This window comes from Pempheris klunzingeri, chromosome 16 (genome assembly GCF_042242105.1).
Source record: "Pempheris klunzingeri isolate RE-2024b chromosome 16, fPemKlu1.hap1, whole genome shotgun sequence".
Lineage (NCBI taxonomy): Eukaryota > Metazoa > Chordata > Actinopteri > Acropomatiformes > Pempheridae > Pempheris > Pempheris klunzingeri.
Genome location: NC_092027.1, coordinates 7,045,060 through 7,069,723, shown reverse-complemented (window position 1 = coordinate 7,069,723; position 24,664 = coordinate 7,045,060). Strand labels below are relative to the sequence as shown.

The window sequence follows — 24,664 nt, the reverse complement described above, 5'->3', positions numbered from 1 at the left end:
TGCGTTAACTGCACAGCCTGTGTTTCACAGCCCGAGCTGGTTCAAAGTGAAACCACTAGTGGGTCCATAATCAAAAGTGAAGTTTGCTCTGTGTGGGCGCTCAGGCTTATAGTGATCTCTTTCTCTTTGGCTGACTCTCAAAGTGGAGCAGAATGAATTGTTTGTGAATAGAATCAACTGTATGACCCAGAAACAAAGCCTGGAGATAGAGGCCAGGGTAAGCCAGGCCAGATTACTGTGGAGATTGTACCAACTCTGCACTGCAGCTATGAGTCCTTTGTTCGTTTGCCTGCTTCCAGGACGTTTAGCAAAAAAGGTGAAGCTGATCACAGTCCACTAACAGGCATGTACACAGGACAGGAAGGATGTGGGCGCATTCATTCCCAAACCAACTGTGCCAACAGACACTCTGGGGAATTTGAAGAGGTGGTCTGGCACCAAAACTGGCAGGATCCAGGCAAAATGACATTTCAGTCAGCCGTCCACGCAGCTGTTACCCTTTTTATATGTTAACAGTGGCTCAGAGCTGAATCAGAAATCAGTCCAATGCTGAAAATAACTAAGCAGTTCAGGAACGAACGTGTGGACTGGCACAGATTTTTCACAGAGCTGTCAGCTTCCTCCATCTGTCATCTCTCTCCAGTCAGCTCACACACACTCATGAATGCACAGGCATATGCACAAATTAGCATGCATCCACAATGATTTACATGCACTTGTTCGCGACCCTGTGTGTGCACACAGAGAAAGGTGCACACGCAAACTGCGAAACTGCCTTCCCAACACGGCAAGCATTGCAGACTCACACCCAGTCTGCTCTGAGAAAGTGAGCAAACCTAGCAAATCTACGTGGGGTGTCAAGTGAGTGCACCCTCTGCTCTCCAAATGAGAAAAAATGTGAAAAGTGTGTGTAAATGAGTGAAGAGAGTGCGCCTGAGGACCTTGGAAAGAGTATCTCCATCAGCAGGGGACAGAAGACACAGTCAGATCCTTGTTACACGCTTACAAAAGTACTAATTAGAATATCTTTGAAGGGTAGAGAGACATGGAGAGAAGCACATCGCCTGCAGTATCGGACATTTTGGACAGGAGCCTGTAGGAAGAGCTCTCTGCTCAGTGAGATTAAATTCAAGAGATGTGTACAGATGATCTCCTCTTGATGATCTGTGTATTCTTTTTCTAAGATCTTTAGAGCAAACGTGTCTCATGGGGTCTTTGAGTTTAATGATGAATTTACTACAGAGCACACTCTTTGGGTATAACCATTAACGGCAGAACAGTGACATCATTAAGGATGGGTATAAAATCTGTTTCTGAATTTCTTCTCAAGACCGCGTGCCAAGTGTGAGCTGGCATCAAATGTCTGCTCCGATTTTTAATCTTGCTTTTCTTTACTTTAATGTGATCATTTTTAACTTGAATAAAAAGAAATGCTAATTTTACACTGTTTTATAGGCAAAGTTCTTTTAAAGCTGCTTATGTTTGGAGAACATCTAGCATGTGAGATGCTTCTTTCCTCTTCTTCTTTCCTCCATTCACACCAAGATACCAAACCCCATCAACTAAAGACACATGATGAACTGAGCAGGTGCAGGTCTTTCTTGTACAGTTTGGCTTTTCCTTAAGAGCATAACTGTCCTCTTTACTGACACCTAATCCATTCACAACCTTATTGTAGTGAATAATGAGCAACTTCATTGGAGCAATGGAGGGTTCATTGCTGCTGGATGGCACCTCAGCAATAGTTGGAAAAAAAGTTCTTGAGTTTAAGTGGAGCTGCCGACACAAAGGACAGAATTAAACAAGCTGATGTTATGTTCCTCTCAGAGAGAAAGGCTATGTGAAAAATAAGTGCTTTCTCTTTTGTAACAAAACTCAAGTGTCATTTCTTTCCACAAAATGTTGCAGCAAACCAGAATTCACTTGGAGCTGGTGAGACAGAATGCACGGAGCAGTTTTCAGTGGAAAGGGAGCAATGTGGTTATGTAAGCCAGGTATTCCACTTCAAGACCCACAGGGTTTGGGTGTTTCTGTTTCAAACACTGAAATAAGTAGGGCATCAGTCTGTTATCCTGACGGATCCCTGAGTCATTAATAGACCTGCCCTTCATGGCTTTTCCTGCGATATTAAAATTCATAAGATGGCTCTGCGAGTCAGTTCAAAAAGCACCGGCAATCTCAGGTAATGTTCACTGAACACAACAGTCAGTGGGTCAACTCGCTAGAGCACGCATTTAAATGAATCTGTTGCTGCTATATGCTTCATTAGTGGGCTAAAAGTTCAAACAGCCCTCAGAGAAAAAGCCAAAAATTGAGCTTAAGCTAATTTTCTGTAACTGGTTTGTCTTGGTTGCAAGCTTAGCAGGTTGGTGGAACAAGGGTTAAGTTAAAGAATGTTGCATAAGCGCAGCCTGGTAATATACATGTAATGGTCCATTACTAATAAGCTATGGCGTCTGTAGGAACTCGTGTCAAGGTCCTCTCAGCCTTACTAGCTTTAGTGCATTCATTAGTGCATAAGAAGCCTACAGATGAACCTCACTATTCTGAACTGAGAACAGAGATTGATTGCGCAATTACTGGAGGACAAAAATACAATAAAACATGTGTGACGGCATATAATTATCATAAGAAACATATAATTCAATTAAAAGACGCCCTCTGGCATCAGTGTGTGTCCAGTTTTTCCTCTGATACATTCAGTCATACTGTATGTCTACTGTTGAGACAATGAGGGTCGACTGCTAACTATCAAAGTGAAGTCATGTAACAAGTTATCCAGCCAGCGAGGCTCTCTGTGGGGCTCTTAATTCACCCTGACATCCTATCAAAAGTTAACTGTGCTCAAACTTCACAGGCTGCCCTCTCCAACCCCGGGGCTAGATCAGCCATGATTGGTTGGTCCTGTGTCAAGCAGGCGCAGATGTGCTCAGCTTTGAACATTTCTCAGCTGCGGAGAGCAACGGAGGATAGGAGAAAGAAAAAAGGCGAGGGGCGTGAAGTGAGACAGGATGAAAAGCAAAAGTAGTAGAGAGAGATAGAAAGTGAGAATAAGAGAGACAGACAAAATGAGTCAGACAGACAGAGCCAGAAAGAGAAAGACAGAGTGAAATGACCCACTTTGGAGCACAAACACATACGAGCTAAATATAACTGCTGTTCACTTTGGCTCGCCGTGAAGCATGTTTCTCAGGCTGTTAACGTGCTCTGCTTCGACGCAGACGGTAAAAGGACGACAAAAATAGGTTGTCTTAATTTAGAGCCAAGTCATATCTATAAATATTTGATAAGAGACACAAACCACCTCTATTTGGCAACCAGTACAGCAGCTATTGCAGATGATGTGGAAAGTTTAGGATTTCTGCTCTTTCGAAAGTAAGACAGTGTGTTATGTGTTTTGAACCTTTCACCCTATTCCTGCTGCAAACTGTCCAATACCACCTTTAACTGCAACAGCGACTACAGATCGCATTACACAAACAGAGCAAGAGTATCTCAGTGTCAGCACAGATGAAAAAGAATTACAGCATCAGCACAGAGGCACAATACCAATATTGTTACAAGATCTATGCTCTTCTGTGTCTGTGTATAAAAAACTGTGGTAGGATAAAATGATATACTACATCTGGTTGACAGCCAGTTCTTCATTTTTCTGCATCTTTGACTTCTGCTACTGGCCCTCAGCCAACCTCCCCACCCACTAGGATCTATTAACTTTGGTCAATTATATGGTGCAACAGAGATGGAAATTTGCTTCACATGAGCCAAACACTTATAATAGTAGGTCAATATTCTCATCAAACAACATCGCCTCGCAGGTGAAGCAAAATCATCTGTAACTTTGCAGATAGTGACCGTAAAATCATTCAGTAAATGTGTTTTCTGTATGACCAATACCAAACCTATGAAGTAACAAATATTGCACAGTCATATTGCTATGACCTATGTGTAATCTTCCAAGTAAACCCTGGTGAACTCGAGGCCCCTTGTGCACTTAATGAATTGTGGATTTTTCCAGCCAAAGGCACTCATGGACTTCCCACAGACACCATCAACAACTTCTTGAGTCTGCATTTGGAATCAGCCTCTATTTACCTGCCAGATCATCTATCATGCTCCTCAGCTGTAACAGTCCAGCTGTCTTGTTCCCTCCTGCCTGGCTACTGATGACCTTTTGCTCGTCTTTGTGGACTTTTTGCCTGCCTGCGTTGCCCTTTTTGTTCTTGTTGCCTGCCGCCGACTGCCTGTCTGATGCTGAACCCCGTTTTTGTTTTGACCATCAACACTGCCTTTAACGCTTCACTTTTCGCCTCCGAGTCATGCATTTGAGCCGTCTACGCATTTACTGAGCCATTAAGTTCAGTATCTCAGAATCACAGGTTATATAAAATCAATATGTGAATAATTTGAAGATACTACAGTAATTACTGCACCTGCCCTGTTCTTTAGTCTATTCAAATCCAAGCATTAGGATTTGGCGCAGACTTGATTACAGCTGCTCTGAGCTCATTGTAACCCTTTGCATTGTTTTTCTTCATGTGCCTGATGAAATTAGTAGGGTTGTAATTAGCTCTGTGACCAACATATTTCCCCAACATATTTAAGTAATTCCAGATTGCCATTCAGCTGTTTTCACATCATGTAACGCACTGCTGAAAGTGGTGGATGACACATGCAAGCATCTTGAGACTTGATATCATTTTTCAAACATTCCTTTTTGAAGTAAATGTCCTACTTGCTTCACAGCTGTACAATCTCCGATCCATCGTATACATGCGCTGCCTCAAAGGACAGATATATTCAGTATAAGCATTACTGGTGCCTAAAATTAGATGAGAGGTGTGTTCCACCTTTAAAGAGAGATTAAACTCTGCAGTGCTGCTACATTATGCCACATAATGACTGTCTTCACCTGACACTGACTCCCTCCATCTGTGCCCACTCAGTGACACACAAACTGCCTCAGATCTGCAGCTTCAATCAGTCAGCAGAGCAGAGCCAAGAGAGCTTCATGGTCATCAGGGACCGGAGCTGACACACCGCCAAGTTTCTGCACTCGACACAAAAGGGAGCCAAATGATGCAGGATATTCACAAAAAGCACAAAGGTTGTCGCTTGTGTGAGAGAAGAGAGGCACACAAAAGGCTTTACAGTGGTGAAGTGATCAATGAATGACTGGAACGTTCAGCAATATTTAACTCTTCCCCTGAGTTTAACCTGCCTGATACTCACACTCCATGAAGGTCTGAGTACAGTAGGTTTTGTTCTGCCCTGTTTAGTGACACAGACAAGGTCCCACGCTGTCAGCCAGGGTAATGTTGCAGTACTTTTTTTTTTTTTTTTAAGTTTTAAAAAGAGGTCAGATGCTGCAGAGAATTTGCATGAAACAAAGACAACACAAATAGACACTCCTCTCACCGTTTAACCTTCACACATCTGCATATTCATCACATCTAAATGTGAAAAATCTACTTTCCCTTTTTCATCACCGTGAATCTGCCTCAGTAGTTGAATTTTTCAAGTGGAAAAATTGCAAATGGCTTACAATTCACGTTGATTGATCGGTGGCACAAAGCATCCAGAGGCAACACTTTAACGCCGTGAGTGAGAAGGCTTAGTGCAGGCGTCACATGAACGTGGTAATAACTGGGATGTATTCAGTATTCTGGGCTCTAGTTATGACATTACAACATTTTTTTCAATCTTGAGAATATAGTTCTGCTGTAAATTACAATACCACCAATTACAAAAGTACTGATTCCGCTTTATATAATGGTACAGTATAAGCTCTGGTCTTCTCCACTGACGAATGGGGAATAGGTTTGGAACAAGCTTTTATTGAAATATTCTTATTTACTTTCTTGCTTGAGAGTATTGAGAAATTAGGTACCCGCCTGTACACGAAATATGAAGCTACAGCCAGCAGCCAGTTAGCTTAGCTTAGCATAATGACTAGAATCTGGTAAACAACTAGCCTGGCCCTGTCCAAAACATAACAAAATCTACCTACCAGCACATCTTAAACTAAGATCGCATGTTTAATCAGCACAAAAATTTAAGTTTAAGCGTGAACTAGCTGTTGCCTTGTTTCATGCATTTGTGCTAAGCTACGCTAACTGGGTTCCAGCTGTAGGGTCATATCTAACAGATCTAACGGATAAAAGAGTGGTATCATCCATCTAGCTCTCAGAAAGTGAAGAAATGCGAATGCACAGATGACACTTTCACATTTCACAATAGGAAAAACACGGGTGTAAATTGAAAAACACAACTTTTCCTGCCATGACAAGTCAAAACAAGTCAGCATTAGATTTATTGCTCTGTGGTTTTGATTTGTCGTCTTGTTGTTGAGTGTTTTGGCATTATGCTTGTGCAAGTGGAACTGTATGAATACATCCCGCAAATTCTGGCTAAACTAAGAAGATAAATAGAGGTGCTTGAAAACAAAGTGTCCGTCAGGTTTATCCACCGCAGCACCAGACACTGTCGGCTTTACCTTCCCTTGGATTCTTCTCTCAAGCTGACAGTCAGACACGGTGATGCAAGCGGAGCCAACTGAAGCAGTCAGGCCAGAGACGGATCCAAGAGAATTGTAATGAGTAAAGCCCTGACATTTGTCGGACAGATTCTCTCCAGCTGCAAGGTGGGAGAAGCAAGACTTTGTAAGTCTGTTGATGAGAGTCTAATATCTGAACGCTGACACCGCTAAAGGACAACTCCGTGCCTACAACTACTTTTTTTCTATTTTTATTTTCTATTTTTATTTTCTGCTTAGCTTTCATTCTAAATTCCACGCCACAGCACTTTGGTATGGTGCATCAAAGACGGCTGTAGGTCCACCCAGGGGATGATTACACAACTCTGCTCTCCTATGACATTGGCTACATCTTCTGTCATCTTAATCCCATTCCTGCTGAGTAAGGTTGGGAAGATGCTCCTTCACCGTAGCAACTCCTGATTAACTTGACTAGGATGTAATCCTATTCCACCGACGCAAACAAACATGTTTATTCTACTAATTCTATTCCTGGGCTTGATCCTGGGGATGGATTTGAAATGAGTTTTCTGAATGGATGCACAGGCAGGCAGAGCAGGGCAGGGCAGGACATATCAAGGGGGCTTGACGCACAGAGGCAAGAGAGAAGGAGTGAAGTGAAGAAGCTCAGCCACAGGGGTAAACACTGCGGTGGCTGGACATCGTGTCCAGTTCTCAGCTCTTTTCTGTGTGTGTGCGTATGTATTTACATGAACCTACACATGCTTCTGTCCAGTCTTCATCTATGCATTCCCCTGAGGTCATGTAGCCTTTTTATAGTCTGCCTATTATGACATGGAAATGACATAAGCATCCATGAAAGCTTAGGATGCGGTTAGACTGAAAGCAACACTGCTTGCTGGTAGCCTGGTGGTTAGGGATGTGCATTTCAAGCCAAAATGCTATTCGATAGTCACAGTGAACTATTAGAAGATTATTCGTCCACCTGGACCAAGCCTGCAGCAGGAGGGGCGTTCTCCCGGGGAGGAGGCAGCCTCCAGTTAATGTCCAGTTGCAAAGATCAGCTGGATGAAATAGGACTCAGGCTGTCTAAGCAACAAAAAACATTTTTTGCCCACATCTACAGAGACCTGGCTCCGTCTCAGCGCCCGAATAGTCCCATAAACTATTTGATTATTTGCAATTTAACAAATATTCAAAAACCATGACCCATCCCTACTGATATTTAGGACGCACGCTATACAACTACAACATTCATGTCATACCTCTCTCTCACTCTCTCTCTTTGTCTCTGTGCCAATTCTCCAGTAAAGATGAAAATCTAAAAACAAATGATCTGAAATAGCATTATGTTAAAAAAATGGGGCCGTGTGAGTGTGGTTATGTTGCTACAGGTGCTGATGAGAGGACAGAATATGATATAATATCATATTATACTCCTTTGAGGCAGCTCTGGAAAGTCAGCAGCAGCATATTCTGCTCCACTATCCTGACATTTTTAGAATAAACAGTGAATTAGCATAATGCTACACTATTCATGCTGCAAGGTAATCTAATGGCAATGTGCGCCTATTGTCTTGCACTTGACTTTGCATTTTTGGCACAGTCTTCTATGTCGGTATCCCCGCTGTACCAGTGAGGTGGTCTCATTGGAATCAATCATTATTGGTCTGAATGCAGCCTTTACACACCAGAATACTCCATCACAACTGCTCTTCGAGCAGGCAGATAGCTTTGGACTTCCTCGACACATTTTCGATATCAGATGATTGGGAGGGCTGCGTGCCAACACTTCCCCAAACTGACAGTTTGACATTCACGTCCACTTAAAAGTCGTGGTTGGCCAGCTGTGTGGAGGCGAGTGTGATGGTCAATTTTCACACAAATATTGTTGTAACGTCTCACGTGTGCAACTAAGTACAACACTGTGAATGTCTTCCAGGAGGGACTGTCTGAAAACAGGATGTCTCCCATCAGGCCGAGGCCATGAAGCAGAATGATCTAAAGCTTCATCACCAGGAGCCTAATAAGTACAAATAAAAGTGATACAAATCTGTATTTGGAGCTGTGATTACTTGTGCTTTCAACTGCACGAGAACAACTAAATGCTCATATACATGAATGTGTGTAACCTTCACTTACTGATGATGTAATCTGCCTCAAAGAGGGCATCAGATTTACTGTCCAACACGACTGTGATGTAACTATCCCCAAGACTCGCGCCTCTTGCTGGTAAACAAGCTGTGTCAAGGAAAGCCGCACATTTTCTGACACACAGACACAACATCTTCAAGCGCACCCTTTCCAGGCTCGACTTGGAGAGGATACGCAGTGGGGTATTCATTTTTACAGGCACAAAGAAGGTGGTTGCACAAAGGATGCTCCTTAAACAGATTATGTTGTAGAATTTTAACTAAAAGCAGCTATTATGAACCGAGCACAACAGAAAGAACGTGTTTAAACCTTTTTCTCGAGAGCGTAAATCAAACCACTTGCCAGCTTTAAGTATTATCAGTGCACAGCTTTGCAGAAATTTGTCGAGTTCTCTTGTCATCTTGCACAGACAGAATTTGCCAAACACAGCTAAGCGAAAGTGCCTTCCAAAGTAATGCTTAAATGGGGGGAGGCAATCTCCAAAGTGCTAGTTTCTCAAAGAGCTTATTGTCCTCTCATGTGTTATAAATGTTTAAATCCTTGACCTATATTCTCTGTCTTAGAGGGGTTGGTGGAGCGCTGCAACAGAAAACATTGACACTGCAGAGTTGTTGTGATTTCTCTCAAAACGTCACATGTTAAATTAAAAGTGATGGTGCAGCAGCGAGCTTTGCCCGATCCACAGGGACGGCTTTGCTTGTACCGCAGAGATATAAACAAAACCAGTTTTAATTAGATCCGCGAATTTTCAGCTATGTGTGGCAAATTTAGAAATGGAGATCAGTATAAACTATGCGAACCGATAATCTTAGGGGAGAGGGGATGGAAACTTATTATTAGTGTTTGAGAAACTCATCATGTGTTTGTTATATTCATCCAAGTCTGAAAAGTAACCCTTTCCCTCTACTACTTGAGACTTGACTTAATACTTGAGTGGATGTACTTTAGTAGCTTTGCACCACTGAAACCTATCTGACTTAGATCTACCTTTCTCTGCGAGGCAGAGCACCGTCATCAGTCTTCAAGGAGAAAGTATTTCAAAGTATTGTATTTCAGCCACAGTATAGGGCTGTATAGGATGTTTTGGCTGCTCTAGCAAAATCTGATCTGACCTTGGGTGCAGGTTGTTTGTTTTTTTTTTTGAAGTTTTCTCCCTAATTCTGGCAGACATGTTAGTTATAGCAGCTTGAGCGGACAGGGACGTGACTCATAACTCGTCTCTCTCAGTGACACAAGTCAGTGAATCATGACTGAATGCTGAGTTGTCCTATAGCTGCTCGAGCTCGAGTCACAAATTGTACTGATGCGGTGTCTCGGGCTCCTTCTTTGCATCTCTGCAGCAGAAGTGCATCACACCATCTCTGGTATCTTACCGGAAGCGGTAATTCTGTAAGATATGAATCTGTGTGAAACGCTTAATGTGGTATCATAATTTTAGATATTAGGAATTTGATGCTTGTGAAGAGAATAAAGTGTGTTTCCCCATAACTATCTTATCTAACAAAGTGTTCAAACATCAATCTGTGTCAGCCTGGATGAGAAAAGACAAAGAAAGGAATAAAGACGACGAAGAAATGCATAAAACTGGATAACGGATAAACCATTCATCCTTGGAAACAAAGTGTGCATCTGCGGGCAGCTTCAGCTTCAGCACCCACCGTCCTCTTTGCTGCTCTGAAAGATGAATCTCAAGAGATGCATGAATGATACTATACAGGGTGATGTGCTGGAAGGACGGCAGTGACAGAGCTGCCGCTGAGCTCATTGTGCATCATCACAGACATATTTCAAGCTTTGAAACAGGCGGCATTATCTGTGCACCTTGTAGGTCAGCTGTCAGCGCCATGAAGAAGCTATAACATCACAGCAAGAGGGGCACGACTTGTACAAGACATCTTTTGATCTTAGGGGCTCGAGACCTCCACGGGAGCTTGAGAGACTTTCAGGTGATCCCCAAGTAAAATAATTCTTTACTTTACCATGAGTTATAGAGTGGCTGCTTTGATTAAAGGGTTCAGCGCTTTAAAAAGTACCTGTGTTGTGGTAAAATCTGTAAAATATCAGGAGTGGGAGACCCTGGAATTCAGCTGTGCAAAACAGGAGACTGCTGTTCTACCTGTATGTAGTTTTGGCTCCTTAACATGGGAAAATATAAGAAGTCGTGCTGCAAAACAACAAGAACTGCTCTGCATGCAGCTCTTCCTGCCATTAAATCTACGCTATCAGTACCAGCAAATATGCATATGGACTGGCAAGCACAGAGCCGACAACAGGAGTCCACTTTTATGAATAGCAGACGAGGAACAGGGGAAGCGGGTTCAGGTCAGGGCGTATCAAATGTTTTGTAATGGCTGTCAGAGATGGCAAACCAGATCTAGGTAGGTATGCAGGAGTGCCTCATACCAGTCATACCTGCACCTACAACACACACTGGACTGGCAAAGCTTAAGAGGGAGAGAGCTGCTCCCACTGCATGCATGTCACACACACCCCCACCATCCTCCTCCTCCTCCTCCTCCTCCTCCTCCCCCACCACCACCTGCCAACGTACCTCTCATTGGATTCTGGATCCACAAGATGCCTCCGATAAGGTGAGGAGATTGGCCGAGCATCCCGAGGCACTGGCTCTCCCTGTCACTTCTCTCACCTCCGGCGTCCGGAGCGAGCGCCCTCACTGACTCACTGCTTATTGACGATTCACGAGGAGAAGCGGGTGACTTCCCCGGTCCACATGTCAACACCACCTGCTGCCAGATGAGCAGCCTCAACCCACACTGGTCTTGTGGAACAGGCTGAGCGCGCACACGGCGGCGCTCTGTTGCGCCACAGCACCGCACAGAACAGAACAACCCCGCTGAATATTTCGCTTTAGGACTAGATTCACAGAAAGAGAGTCCCTAATAGAAACCAGGAGCACGGCGGGGCTCCTGTGTCCTCCAGAGAGCTCTGAATGTGCGGCACACCGGAGATGATTATGCAAAAGAAGTGGACGCTCCTCGGTCGCAGACCTGTTAACCAGCGTTGTCTCCAATCGCAGGCGCACACACACACACAGCAGCAGCAGAATACAGAAAGAGGCTGCGCGTTAACACGAGTCTTTATGGTGTGTGATCGTGTACCAAGACAGTGAATACCAGCTGTGTGTCACAACAATTGTTCTCAGTAATAAAAGGAGCAGACAGCCAGGACAGTGCACGTAATGCGGAGAGAGCAGAGGCTGCAACACCACCCGATCACTGGCTTTCACATTTGACCCGACTGTGTCTGGGTTGAGCCGTGCACACCGCACAGCTCCATCATCATGGCAACTACAACTACATTGTTTTGGTATCTTTAAAAAGGAGAGGAAAACGGAAATGCCATCGCGGGCACCTCGGGGTGCAGCGCCTTACCTTCGACAGCCATTGTGCTACTCCACAGATTTGGGCATCACTCGCAAGGGAGCAGTCGAAATGTAAAAGTCAACGCTCTCTCATTGTACCTTGTTTGGCGTGTTATCATCACTTTGCTGCGGGCAAGCCGGGGCGCACAGCTGCTGCCGCGCCTCAAAGGATCCTGGGAAGTGTAGTCTCAGCGCTTTCTGGGGGGGAAAAAAGCGAGGGAAGGGCGAGTTTTATCAAGTGGTGGTAAACTCGGTTCATTTTATGGACTCGGGTTAATCTGAGTCACTCACTAAAGTAAACCAGTTCACTTGAGTCAGTGTTGTTGCCCCCCCCCCAAAAAAAACAGTCACTGTGGGTTCACCCATGGAGCCACATACATATTATTATAATATACTGCCTCTACTACTGATAATAATAACACTAATAATCATCATCATAGCATGTGCATAAAAGATATCTGCCACATGACGAACAACTGTGTGTTTCACTACTTGTTTGTTGCAGTATTTAACTTATTCCTTAGATTCACTGACTGGAGTTAAGTCAGTGAACCGAATTACCTGAGTCCGCGGTGTTTCCGGTGAGTCCGCGGTGTTTCCGGTACTTAGCAGCTGGCAGCCAGAGGACTCATAGGATCCGGGTTAATGGAGACCTCGGACTCGTGATTCCTGATTCACGAAGACGAAGATTAGACTCATTAACTCCGGTGATTCAGGAACCGATCAGCTCTAGTTTTATCGGTTTTGCAGAAAAGTCTGTTTGGAAGCACCTGTAACTTAGTCTGCCACACACACTCTTCCCTTCTTTGTGTGTGTGTGTGTGTGTGTGTGTGTGTGTGTCTAACCCTAATGGAAAATAACTACAATTAAGCATATTATTCCTTCAGATATTGTAGACATAAACCCATGCATTACAAGCAAGCAGAGATTTCTGATCTCAATGGGACTTCCTGGTTAAATAAAGGTAAAAAAAAAAAAAAAAAAAAATGCAAACCAGAGAATATATAATGTTCTAATTTAATTTTGCTTGTGGACACAGTTGTGATATATCTGGTCATTAAGCGACTGGGCCTAAGTGACCAGAATCACCCTCACCAGACCTGGATCATGTCACTGTTCCAGGTGTAGTTCGAAGGCCACCACTCCCAGATTTTGGGAAATAAACTTCTCACTTCATTGCCGAGAGTTATATAAGAAGATCTATTCTACTGTTCACTATGAAGCTGGAGCCTGCACTGATCAGTTTAGCTTAGTACAAACACTGGAAACATCAGGAAACAACAAGTACTGCTTTGTTCAAAGGTAAAAAAAAACCCCAAAAGTACCTTACAGCACTTATACAGCTCACTAATTAACACAGTATATTTCATTTAAGTTTAAAATCAGCAAGTTGCGTCTTACAGGGTTATACACAGGACTGTTTCAAGGCCGGGAACTACAACTTCCTGGAGTCTTTCCTCAGTGACTTTGAATCTTCTAATCTAACTTTCAGCAGGACAGCAAATATGCATATTTTCCAATATGTCAAACTATTCTTTTCAAATACATCAAGTAGGAAAGTAAAATGGAAACATAAAGTAGAGAAAAAGAGGGAAAAAAAGAAAGAAAAACAGTCAAGAATAGCTCTAAATCCACCACACTAACTACAGCGCTATCAATAGCAGTGGAATTCCCACCACAGTGTCATTTGTCCCTACAGTTATCTTAAGAGCCAAAAAAGCATTTCGCAGTGGAAGCAGCATGCTGTGTTGCTGCCCACCGCTTCTGTCTCTGCGATCCACACGACGACAATCAACGGCTGCAGCTAGTGAGCCGCTCATCTTCCTGGATCTGATACAGCGGAGTGAGTGTCAAGCAGCTTAGCAGGCTACTCAGCCCTCTCTTGGTTAAGGTTGAAATCAAGGTGATGGTTGAAACAAAGCCAGACACAATGCTGGCTGCTGCTCCGTTTGTGTCCACTCTCTCTGCACTCCGATGACACAAGCAATAAAACAGTAGCTTATTTTTAGAGAGCTGTATTCAATTGTGCACACATTAGCTGTCAGATCATCAAACCGACAGCTACGGTAAGACATTTAAATTGTTTCTGGTGTATGCTAATTGAACAGAGCAGTGTAAAAATGACACACTCGCTCTGTGAAGAAAGTAGGGTAGCCCACACAGCGTGTCAGTTTATTATTGTGTGTGTTAATTTAACATACAACTTTTATTCCTGTCTGTAATATTGCAAGTGAACATACATATGAGCTGTTCCAAAAACTAATAAAAGCACAAACCCTGAGGTCACTACATTAAATTGAAACTGAAGAGAAGAGGAAAGCATCTGCAGCGTCTGCAAGTGAGTTAACGACAACCGAAAGAAGACAATAAAGCTGTTGTAAGGAGGAAACAGACCAAAATAAGCAAGTGTTTGTCCAACCTGTCCAACTCATGTGTGTGCCATGCTAATTGATTGAGACATTTTCATTGCTGATATCCCGTAATGATAAAATAATAAGACACAGTACGGGGAAGTCTGTCATTTCATATTCCTTGTCTGCGGTGCGTGACTTGCACCACCGGGTGTGGCTGTCGGTAAGCTTGTCAGCACGCAGCCTTTGTCTTCTTCCTTGTTTTTTCTTTTAATTTAAGGGCCACTCCGCCTGTTTATGTGTGTGTGTGTGTGTGTGTGTGTGTGTGTGTGCATGCAACTGTGCACGTGCATGGCGGTTGTGCTTCATCTTCCCGTATGAATCTTCCTGTCATGAGTTTTTCAACAGAAAAATGGCACGAGTCACAAATAAAACTAAGTCAGTTGGAAAAGAAAATCTACAAAACAAAGCGTAGATAGGAGAAAGAAAATGCTAATTTTGTGAATAAGTGACATTTGTGAAACAATTATAGTGTGTAATTTATATTAAAGTTGAGTAACTCTGTGAAAAAGCCCACATCACTGCAATAAATTGCATTCTTTGGTGATTATTAAACCATATACTGCAATTTATCAAAGCAACAATGTGAAACTCCGTGAAAATAGCAGACACTGAAATAATTGCTGGAAGCGTAGGCTCGTCCAAGAGAAACTTAAAATAAGCACTAAAAATATTGTAGTCTTGGCTCAGATGATGTGTTGTACTATGAGGAACGTTTTTTTAAATCATTTTCACAGTATTTTCAAGTGTATTGTGTGCAGTAAGTTAAGTACAAATATCATCCTGCATCTGCAAACACTGTAATAATACAAGACAAGCTTTGGTGTTTTAATGCTCTACAAATGCTCCATTAAATGTAAAGTCAGCCTCATTTTCTTCATACGTTTCTTCCAAGTCTAATAACACAGTTGCAATAAAAACCATGTGCTCTGTTCTAAAATCTAGCTAGAGAATCGTTTCACGATTAGGTGGATGTTTTTTGGGGGGGAAGGGTTATTTGATACGACTGTGGACACCTCAGGAAATGTTTTACTTGTAGACAGTGACCTCTGTGACTTCAAGCCATCGTAGTGACAAATCCCTGTATCAAACCATTATGCTGTCACATTACATCGCTTTGAATACTTATGAGGATCAGCTCTTTAAGAGATCAGGAGTTTTTATTCCTGGATGTATTGGTGAATGTTCTAGCAGAGTTCATGGCAAAAACACATCTTATTTCTCCATGAAGTGTTTTTATCTTTTTTCTGCTATCATGTGTTTTTTTATGTTGATTGTATAAAATTAAATGTAATAAACTTTCAAAAGATAAATAAATAAATAGATAAAGCTTCTAGTCTTGCTCTGTCCAAACTTCGACAAATAAGTTCACCTACCCGCTAAAGCTCGCTGATTAACATACTGTCTATCACTTATTCATTCCCAACATGAAGAAAAATGCAACCACAAGGTGTGGCTTTATGAGGAGTTACATCCTGAAACTGTTTCGTAGCCAGGTGCAGTAACTCTCTGGAATTTTTGGTGGTTGTTTACAATAGTTAACTCCATATAAATCTGTAACTTGTTAAAAAAACAAAACAAAAAGTGAAGTAAACAAAAAGTGTATTTCCCAAAATGTCGCACTATTCCTTTAACCTGTACAGGCAATTTCAGCTAATGTTTCTGAGACACTCAGGTAGCAATTTTATTGGTCTGATGTAGCAGTTGTTGTAGCGATTGTTTTCTGGACTGATCCAAGTGGCTCCAACTAGATGTATCCAAAGTGAAAATAATGCATAATGAAAGTAATAAAACACAGTGATCATGTGCCAAAGATGCATTTTATTAAAGGTCTTACATCCTCCATATTTCAGCCAGCGCATGATGTGGACAAAACTGATCATGAGGTGCGCAGGATTGTGAAAGCATTTTCTTCTCTGTGCTACGTGCTAACACTTACATAAAGATCAAAAAGACAAGAGTAAGGTCAGCTAATGTTTTAGGACAGTATATATAACTCTGTAATCAAAGAAAGATGATTCCAGCAAAATGCATTTAAGGCCAGCAGCTCAGCAGGAGAGGGTTAAATCAGTAAAATGTTGAAAGAATTACTAAAATAAACCACAGAACCGAAAAGCATTATTCTGAAATAAACTGTGATTTACATACAATTGATTTTGCAAAACTGGTATGCAGCTGGCTTCCTTTGCTCTCGTCCTCAGAGCCAAGCAGTGCTGTTATTCGCTGAATCAACGACACCCCAGTGTGCTTCAATGGCGGTGATGGCTCCATGAGCCCGGCCACTGATGAAAATCAGCTCAGCCTCACTGTGGGTGGGATACATGTTGAAGGAGAGGCCGGCGGGCTGGCCTGCGCTCAGTGTGCGGCCCCTGCTGGTGGTGAACACCACTGACTGCAAGTAGTGGCGGTACTTCCCAGAAATTTGGACTATAGTTTCACCATCAAACAATTCAATCTCCTTGGCCTCGTTCAATTTGGTGCCAGCGAGGTCGGACCAGATGTAGCCGAAGCGGAACTGGATGCTAGAGGAAGGGGAAAGAGACAAATGCGTCATCAAGGCGAAAGTAATGCATCAAACTTGTTCAATTCATGTGACACTTGACAAAGAATTTCTTACAGCCAAAGGATTAAAAAAAATTGAATGATTTAAATCCTCAAAGACACCACACCAAGTATCTCAAGTCACTGCAGACCCTTTCTGCATTAAATCAAGACCATTATCTTTCACTAAAGCAAGTTTTAAGGTTTAATAATGCTTTAATAATGGATATTGGATAATGGACAGATACCAGAAACCAGACCAGATACATAATTTAAGACTTTATTATATATAGAAAGTAAGTATATACATGATATTATATCAATAGAAATGTAATGCGATTTCTAGCAGACATGGTTGAATTATCTGGTTCATGAGTCCAATATGTGTGTGATGAAATCTATAAAACCAGATTACATCATTTTGGTATTTACCCATAGACGACGCTGCTGTAGACCTCCCACACTCGGACAGCTGTGATTCTGCCTGCTCCTGTCAGACTGTAGGTCTTGCCAGATCCTGACCCCACTGATGGGGAGAAGGAGTATTGCAGAGACTGGACTGCAAAGACAAGAAATCAAAATATTAGCACCTGTTAACGTGAAAGGCAAACAGCTTGTGTTGTGTTCTATTTTTCCTGGTATCATCAACAATAGTTCCATTCAATCACAATAAATCTGTAGTTTTTTGACAGTGCATTTGCAAACATGTGAACATCTGGAAAAGAGTATGTGACTTTAAATTGAACTCTTATGTGCACATTATATTTCAAAGGATTGTTCAACTTAAACACACATTTGAGTAATAAATGTTACTTACCATCAGCAAAGGCAGAGGCTGCCAGCAGAGCGAGAAGGGCAAAATAAAACATTCTGTAAAACAAATTGATGATAGGGCAGAGTTATTTAACAAAGCCGCAGCAGTTAGTGTGTTATTATTGCAGACAGCCTGGATATTTGAGAAATATAAAGGAGGGATTCTTACCTGTCCATTTTTATTTTCTGTGAAGTGATGACGAGACGCCTGCTGACGATGAAATAATGTTGTTAGTGATGCGATGTGATTGTGGTTGTTTGTTTTTGCATATATCATAGATGGAAATTAATCATTCAATGATCTACTAAATGACTGCAATGAACAGCAGAGCATCAAAATAATTACTTACTCAAAGATTAGCAATGTCAAGGCTTCAGCATCCGTACGTGCAGCTTCACCCCTTCTCACTGTCTAGTTGTGCAGGAGCAGGTGCTTTTATCTCACCGTGATGCATTCCTGAGCACATTTTTAACGGTGTTTTCCACATATTCATCTCCTCCTAATGAGTTCAAGGAAACAAGTCACAAACATGACAGTGTTTATCTTGTCAAATAAAAATGCGATCAGTCAATTCTGGTGAGGTGAGGACAGCAGGAAAGTATGTTTGCTATTTTATTTCAGTCATCATACACCTACACCTACATACTTGCAATGTAGTTACTTTCTGTTATTTGGAAAAGAAACTGAGTGTGTTGTGTGCAATGCCTGTAATGTTTTGTTTTTTGATTCATGGGTATTTCCTTCCCCACTCCTCTTAGTACCAGCAGTGGCGTTTCAGTTTTTTTTTAGCTGGATGTGTACCAGGTCCCAGGACACCAGGCTCCATGGCAGCAATGAATGGTTTAATCCCTTCATAAATGTTTTACTTCAGCTATGTCATAGAAATGCTCTGCCGTCGCCGGTAGTTAATCAATTCCCAACACTGCTGTACATGGATGAAAACGAAAACTTAAAACAACCATAACTCATGCAGGCCACAGACTTTTAAAATTTAAAAGCCTTTTCTGCAGAGCCAATCTGTGAGCAAAAAGAAAAACTGTTTGACAACAAACAATGTATAATGTTTAATGAGGCTGTAACTGACCAAAACTCTGGGTTAATCCAGTTTTTGGGATAAATGGGACGGGAGTCAGGCCCACCGTTTGAAATTTGGATCTTCTTTTCGGGACATCTGGTCACCCTAGAATGATGTAATCTCCATGTAATTTCTCCAAGCGAACACCTGAAACTAAGAAAGCTGCCTTAATGCAGAAATACACAAACTAACGTTGTTTGGACTAATTTGTTTGGACTCATTTTGATCCATAAGAAGCTCTGAACTCTGAGCCACTGATCTTCAGTCATGGATAAGAAGCAAAAAATTATTCTTTCATTACTGTGTGAAAATACATCAGTGCCCTACAATATTCTTCCAGGCGTTCTTCTGTTTGCTGACATATAATGAGCCAGTTTTACTTTCACATGTCATGTGCCACAAGCAATGTCAATTTCTAGTAAAGACAAAAATAAAAAACAAAAGTAAAACGACAATTTACCAGGCACAAAGAAAAAGAGTTTGATAGTTTTTAAATTCTGAAACACCAAAATGGTAGTTCAAAATGTACTATATAGGCACTATCAGAAAATAATGACTTATTTGGATTGTGGTACATATTGATCAAAATGTGGCTTCTGAAGAGCATAGATTGGTGTATCCGTCATTAAATCAGACTTTTATGTTTAAAACTAAAGGGCTGACTCTGCCTCCTCTGCTTATGTCCTCAGTGTCCTGCGTTGCTGCGTGCCCTGTATTTATTACTGTTTCTATGTCCGCAGTATCTGTTTAACACCCACTGGAATCATATGTACGGAAACCCTAAGAGGCAAGTGAGAAAAAAAAAATCTAGAGATCCATTTTCCAAGCCCCATCTAAATACTTTTCTTGCTTGTGTTTATGACTTAAGAGCAGGAGATTAAAAAAAAGTTTTAAGGTTTTTATTTTTAATTTTCATTATTTTCTATTTTTTTTGCAGAAAAAACAAGGCTGTTGTAATACTCAGTTACACACAGGGTTAATGGTGGTTAATGCATGCCTAGAGGTTTAATGAGCACAGGATTAGTAGCTCAATTCAGAGTTTACTCTATTATTTCAAAGTGCAAGACACTCCCTTGTGGCCAAAATGAGTATTACAACAACACACACGAGGCTAAAAATATTAGTCTACTTTATTTGCACAATTTTTTACCCTGGGAAAACTTTTTTATCACTTAAAAGCTATCTGATTAACTGATTTCATTATTAGCCTTTCAGGGCTTCTGAACTTTAAGACATAAAGTCTTAATGCTACAGCAGATGCTGCAAAAAGAGCAAAGATGGCAAGATAAAGTGTTTTGTTTTTACTCTTCATCCAATTTTGAATAATTCTTACAGACTATTGGAGGAATAATAATTGAGTCTCATTCATCTGATTTGTTGTTATCTCTCTGATCAAAACACATGTTTAGCAGGTAAGGCAGAAAATGTTGAATGAAAATGAAAATGTTACTCTGTTTGAACAGTTTCGTTTGCTCATATAATGATGGTCTTTATCTTTGGGCAGACACAAGCCGATGTTCATTAATTTGTAGCCAAACAAATCACACACAAAATTATACTTGATATGTACAGTACATGTATATGTATATGTATGTATATGTATAATTCAAGTGTCTGCAGCTACAATCTCCTGAAATCTACCTGTGCAGTATTAGTGGGGTGATACAGTGTCTCCACTGGTGTCACGTTTCTCAAATTCAGCCGATGACAGACGAGGTCTGTCCGGTGAAGGAAACAAAAGCATCACTCTTTTCACAGTTTTTTTCGGTGATATCTCACCTCCATTTACTTTACTGATACATGTTTTTGTCCTGGAAACCAGTTGAGTCACTGAGCTTTATGTGATAATCAAATAAAACATGTGACCTTGAGTAAATACATCATTGTGTGCTGGAATGTTGGCATCTCCCTATAGCATCTCTTGAATACGGTAAACCTGTTTTTGGGGTTTTGTCAGGAACGGTTGGTCGCTCCAGTGTAACCGGTCTCCACCTTTCTATTTCCTCGTGACAATCATAACAGTCTCTCAGCAACCAAAAGAGAAACTGTTGCTGCAGGGAGCCACTTTACCAGTTCTAATGGAGGAAGACGTTATTGTTTTCACGCCAGCACTTGATTCTTTAAGTATTATAGCCTGCACTTTAAATATTAACTCAACACTGACAGTGTTACAAAGCATTTTGCTTTTACTATTTAATTCAAGACCCTTCAGAATTAGTTCAGGAAGCTCCTTTGTGCCTGTGTCAGTTGTCAGATATATAACAACAACTACAAAAGACATTATAATTAAGCACAGACATCAAAGATCACAGTGCTCCTTATATTTGCATATTCTGTACTAGATAGTGCACCGGTTTTAAATTGTTGTCTTGCTGGGGAAATGCTCTTTTTTTAATAATGAAGAAAAGTTTCTGAAAACAATGTATTGATGAATTGCTCCATACGGTCTGGATGTGTAAATAAGCAACTGTTGGCTAACAAGTTTGCCAAACTTGGTGATGATGATATGCCAATGTTGCAAAGTCACTATTTACACATCTGTATTATGTTTAACAGCATAATAATATATTGCTTGAAAAACACAGAATGCAACAAATCATCATGTGGCCAAGTCTGTCACCAATGACTTGGATTTGACGCAGTTGTTAACTATTTGATTTATATTGTATTCAGAGTTCTAGCAAATACCTAAAATGAACAGTATGCCTCAATACGACATCAACACTAAAAATAACCATTAGCACTGGTTCTCTATGATCCTACAAACTCCTTCTACTAACACTCAATAACTGTATGTGCAAAGGAAAGTTTTCCTTTTTTCCCCAGATAGTCATAGTCACCCTTTAAATTAATCATAAGAGGCTCGGTCTAACAGGCCATGAGATTTAAAAGTGCTGTGGTCTGCTCTGTTCCCCTGCATTGTGCCTGGCACAGTATAATGAATGCTGAGCTGCAGGTATTCAGGCAATGAAACCCAATCCGTGTTTGAATTGCTGTGCGACGCCACACTGCAGAGCTGCTGGTTATTTGGTACATTAACACATAATCAAGTATCTCATTAACATAAGCCGTAAAGGAAGTGCAAAAGAGACTCGTATGAGCGACTATGAATGGAAACTTAAGCAGCCCAAAGTGAGAACGTTATCTCTTGAGAGCTCCTGAATTACAACTTTAAAGTCTGAGCAGATTTGTCAGAACGTGTCCATGACAGCTACAGCTCAAATATCCACAACACTGAGAGAGGAGCTACAAAAATAGCAGCAAAAATATTCCTTGGATTATCAACACCAGCTCCTCCACCAAGCTTTGTAGTCTCCATGTTCCTTCGATGTTGTTCTGCAAGTGTCCGCTGAACAGACCCAGGTCAAATTGTATTTTAAATCCTCCTCTTAGCCCTGCTCGATAATGACCGTGGTAATTTCACAAGTTCCACTGTGCCAGATTAGTAGCTGTAACAGGATTTCCAGTTACAGCTTTGACCCAGGTGTTAACATCAGACCAGCAGAGTAATGATCACTCCATCATCCTGGCCTTGCCACAGCATCTCCCCTTCAAACGCTACCTTCCCATGTTTCCTGGCTCTCATCAGAATCCCCACCACCTTGTCAGAGATCCGAACATATCTGTCAAACAGCTGTCCAAACGTGACACGGGTCTTTCCGTCTGGGTCCGGATCAGTCATAGTCCTGATCACGTAACACATGTCGTCTATCTCACGGTGGATGTGTTGCTCTGCACGTTTGGCTCTCTCTGCTGTTTGGGTACCTTCCTTGGGGCGTCCATAACCCTCTTGGCCCTTTTGGAGGCGGAGGGACATGGAGTAATCATAGTCAAAATATTCACTGAAGGGGTTTAGTTTCTGGTTCACGGTGTGCTCTGAGGCCCAGTTCTGCCAGCGGCTCTTCAGGTTCCCTACAGCGCTGTATTTCTTGGAGAGAGCGTTGATCTTGTTGGCATCCTCCGCTTCCTTTTTGTACCTGGGAGGGATGTCAAATTGATAAAATTTACAATGCGTGTCTGTTTTAAACCTGCCAGGGGAGTTAAAATATTCAACAGTAAGAAGTTGTTGCTTCCCTACTTGGCCTCAAGGGTAAAAACAGACCTAATAGAAAGTTTATCAATTAATTGATCAGGAGATTGAGCAAATGATTCCCATGAGATCAACATGTTGCTTTGTGCCTGAAACTGCAATAATAACAAAAGTAATGGATGGAAAGTGTAAGATGGAAAGCTCCCTGCTGCAAAAATATCTGTTAGCACGTAGTGGAGAAAGGTTTTGCTCAACAGTAAGCAGCAAATTGAGATTACAGACAAATCCAGGGTGTGAGGTGGATAAAGCATCTTAATCAGTAATCTTGTGACGTACGAGCTAATGTTTAGAATGTGTTTAACGAATAGTCAGCACAAATATTTCAAGATACCATCTTTGTGTCAAACCTGTGAAATCAAGCTGCCTTTTTCTCACATAACTAACATTAGTTTACGCTTCAGGTTGATTCCTGATAGTAACATTTCTTCCCTCAATATCCCGTTTCAAAAGGAAATGTCATATTAAGGATGCAAACATACTATTTCACCTGTCCTTTAAGAATGGATTTATGGTTTATACAAAAACAACTTCCTCTCTTTGCTGGATTTGCTAGATGAAGCACACTGATCGTACTCACGTTGGGACTGTGGGTCTTTTAATCTTTACTGCTGACTCAGAGTCTCCTTCAGAGACTTTTTGCTCCGCTTCTTTCAAAGTGCTCGTCCTGTGTGTTTGAGCGTCCTCCATGTCCACCGTCTCCTTCTCTTCCTCAGCGTGTCCACTGTCCTCTTCACCACCACCACAGGTGCGTCCCTCTCCGAGTGGTCCTCCCTCTTTCCCGAGCTTCTGCCCTTTCTCCACTTGCTTCCAGCTTTGGGTCAGAGATGATACCATGTTGGAGCATTTCCTGCGGCGTGTGGGCGAGCTTCTCTTCTTCAGAAGCCTGTCAATCTCCTCAGCTGATGGCAGAGACTCCTTCTTGATCTTCTCGGTCAGGAGCCCGATGCCAGCACCTTTCTCCTGAACCCCAGTGGTCACCGTCTTCACCACTTGCTTTACCTTGATGCGAGATGCAGGTTCAGCTGAGGTCTCAACCTCCTCAGTCTTGGAAGCATCTTCGGTCTCCCTGTGAGGAGTTACGGTCTTTTGAGCCTCCCCAGAACTGATTACATGATCTTTAGAAGCGTCTGCTGGCTGGGTGTGAGTGGGAAGAGGCTTCTTTGGGACCCATGTTCTTTTGGGTTCCTCTGTTGGTCCTCCCATCCAAGATGGAGCCCAGCCGCTGGGTTCACTGGTCTGCTTCGTCTCATTCTCCTTCACCCACTGCTGCCAGCTGCTTGTCAGGCTGCACACCATGCTGATGGTGCGGAGCTTCTTGATGTTCTTGTTGGTGGAAGGTTTCCTTTGGGAAGCTTGGCCGGTCTGTTTGTCAGACATAATTATGTGTATTAATGTGTCAATTTAGACACGATGAATCCCTCTCAGTGATCTTCCTTAACAGCCGTCAGATTAGCTTGAACATATTCATCTCCTCTCGGCCCAAAGCTTTGTTTTCTCTAACTTCTTCCCCCTCCGTTGCCTCCTACCCTCACGCTTGCAGCTACAGCTTTAAAATGGGGAGAGCAAACCCTAACATGACGGTGGAAAGTATTCGAGCCATCCCAGGCTACCATCCTGATCGTCTTTCCCTGACACTGGTCACCCCTACCGACTCATGTTTCATCACAGATTGTGGCGCATGTAACTAGAAGTAAGCAGGGC

The 24,664-nt window shown here is 42.0% G+C and overlaps 3 protein-coding genes across 4 annotated transcripts in view; all 3 read right to left on the bottom strand.

Annotated features, from left to right (window-relative positions):
- The window catches only part of samd12 (sterile alpha motif domain containing 12), an 89,727-nt gene extending 78,465 nt beyond the window's left edge, over positions 1-11,262 (bottom strand). Inside the window, exon 1 of the mRNA XM_070846129.1 lies at positions 11,202-11,262. Coding sequence (XP_070702230.1) covers positions 11,202-11,262 — 61 coding nt within the window. The remainder of the gene's footprint in view (positions 1-11,201) is intronic.
- Positions 11,263-16,244: 4,982 nt separating this feature from the next.
- Positions 16,245-18,374, bottom strand: LOC139215767 (zymogen granule membrane protein 16-like). Of its 2 annotated transcripts, none has more exons than XM_070846807.1 (5): positions 18,148-18,374; positions 17,967-18,008; positions 17,802-17,854; positions 17,417-17,543; positions 16,245-16,965 (listed from the first exon to the last, which is right to left on the bottom strand). In XM_070846807.1, exons 2-5 carry the CDS (start codon positions 17,972-17,974, stop codon positions 16,641-16,643), a joined length of 513 nt encoding a protein of 170 aa, XP_070702908.1. In that variant the 5' UTR covers positions 17,975-18,008; positions 18,148-18,374; the 3' UTR covers positions 16,245-16,640. The 2 variants fall into 2 exon arrangements, with proteins under 2 accessions (XP_070702908.1, XP_070702909.1); XM_070846808.1 differs by having other exon boundaries at positions 17,967-18,005.
- Positions 18,375-21,516: 3,142 nt separating this feature from the next.
- abrab (actin binding Rho activating protein b) lies at positions 21,517-24,340 on the bottom strand. The gene is made up of 2 exons (XM_070846972.1): positions 23,541-24,340; positions 21,517-22,850 (listed from the first exon to the last, which is right to left on the bottom strand). Exons 1-2 carry the CDS (start codon positions 24,338-24,340, stop codon positions 22,367-22,369), a joined length of 1,284 nt encoding a protein of 427 aa, XP_070703073.1. The 3' UTR covers positions 21,517-22,366.
- Positions 24,341-24,664: the final 324 nt, after the last annotated feature.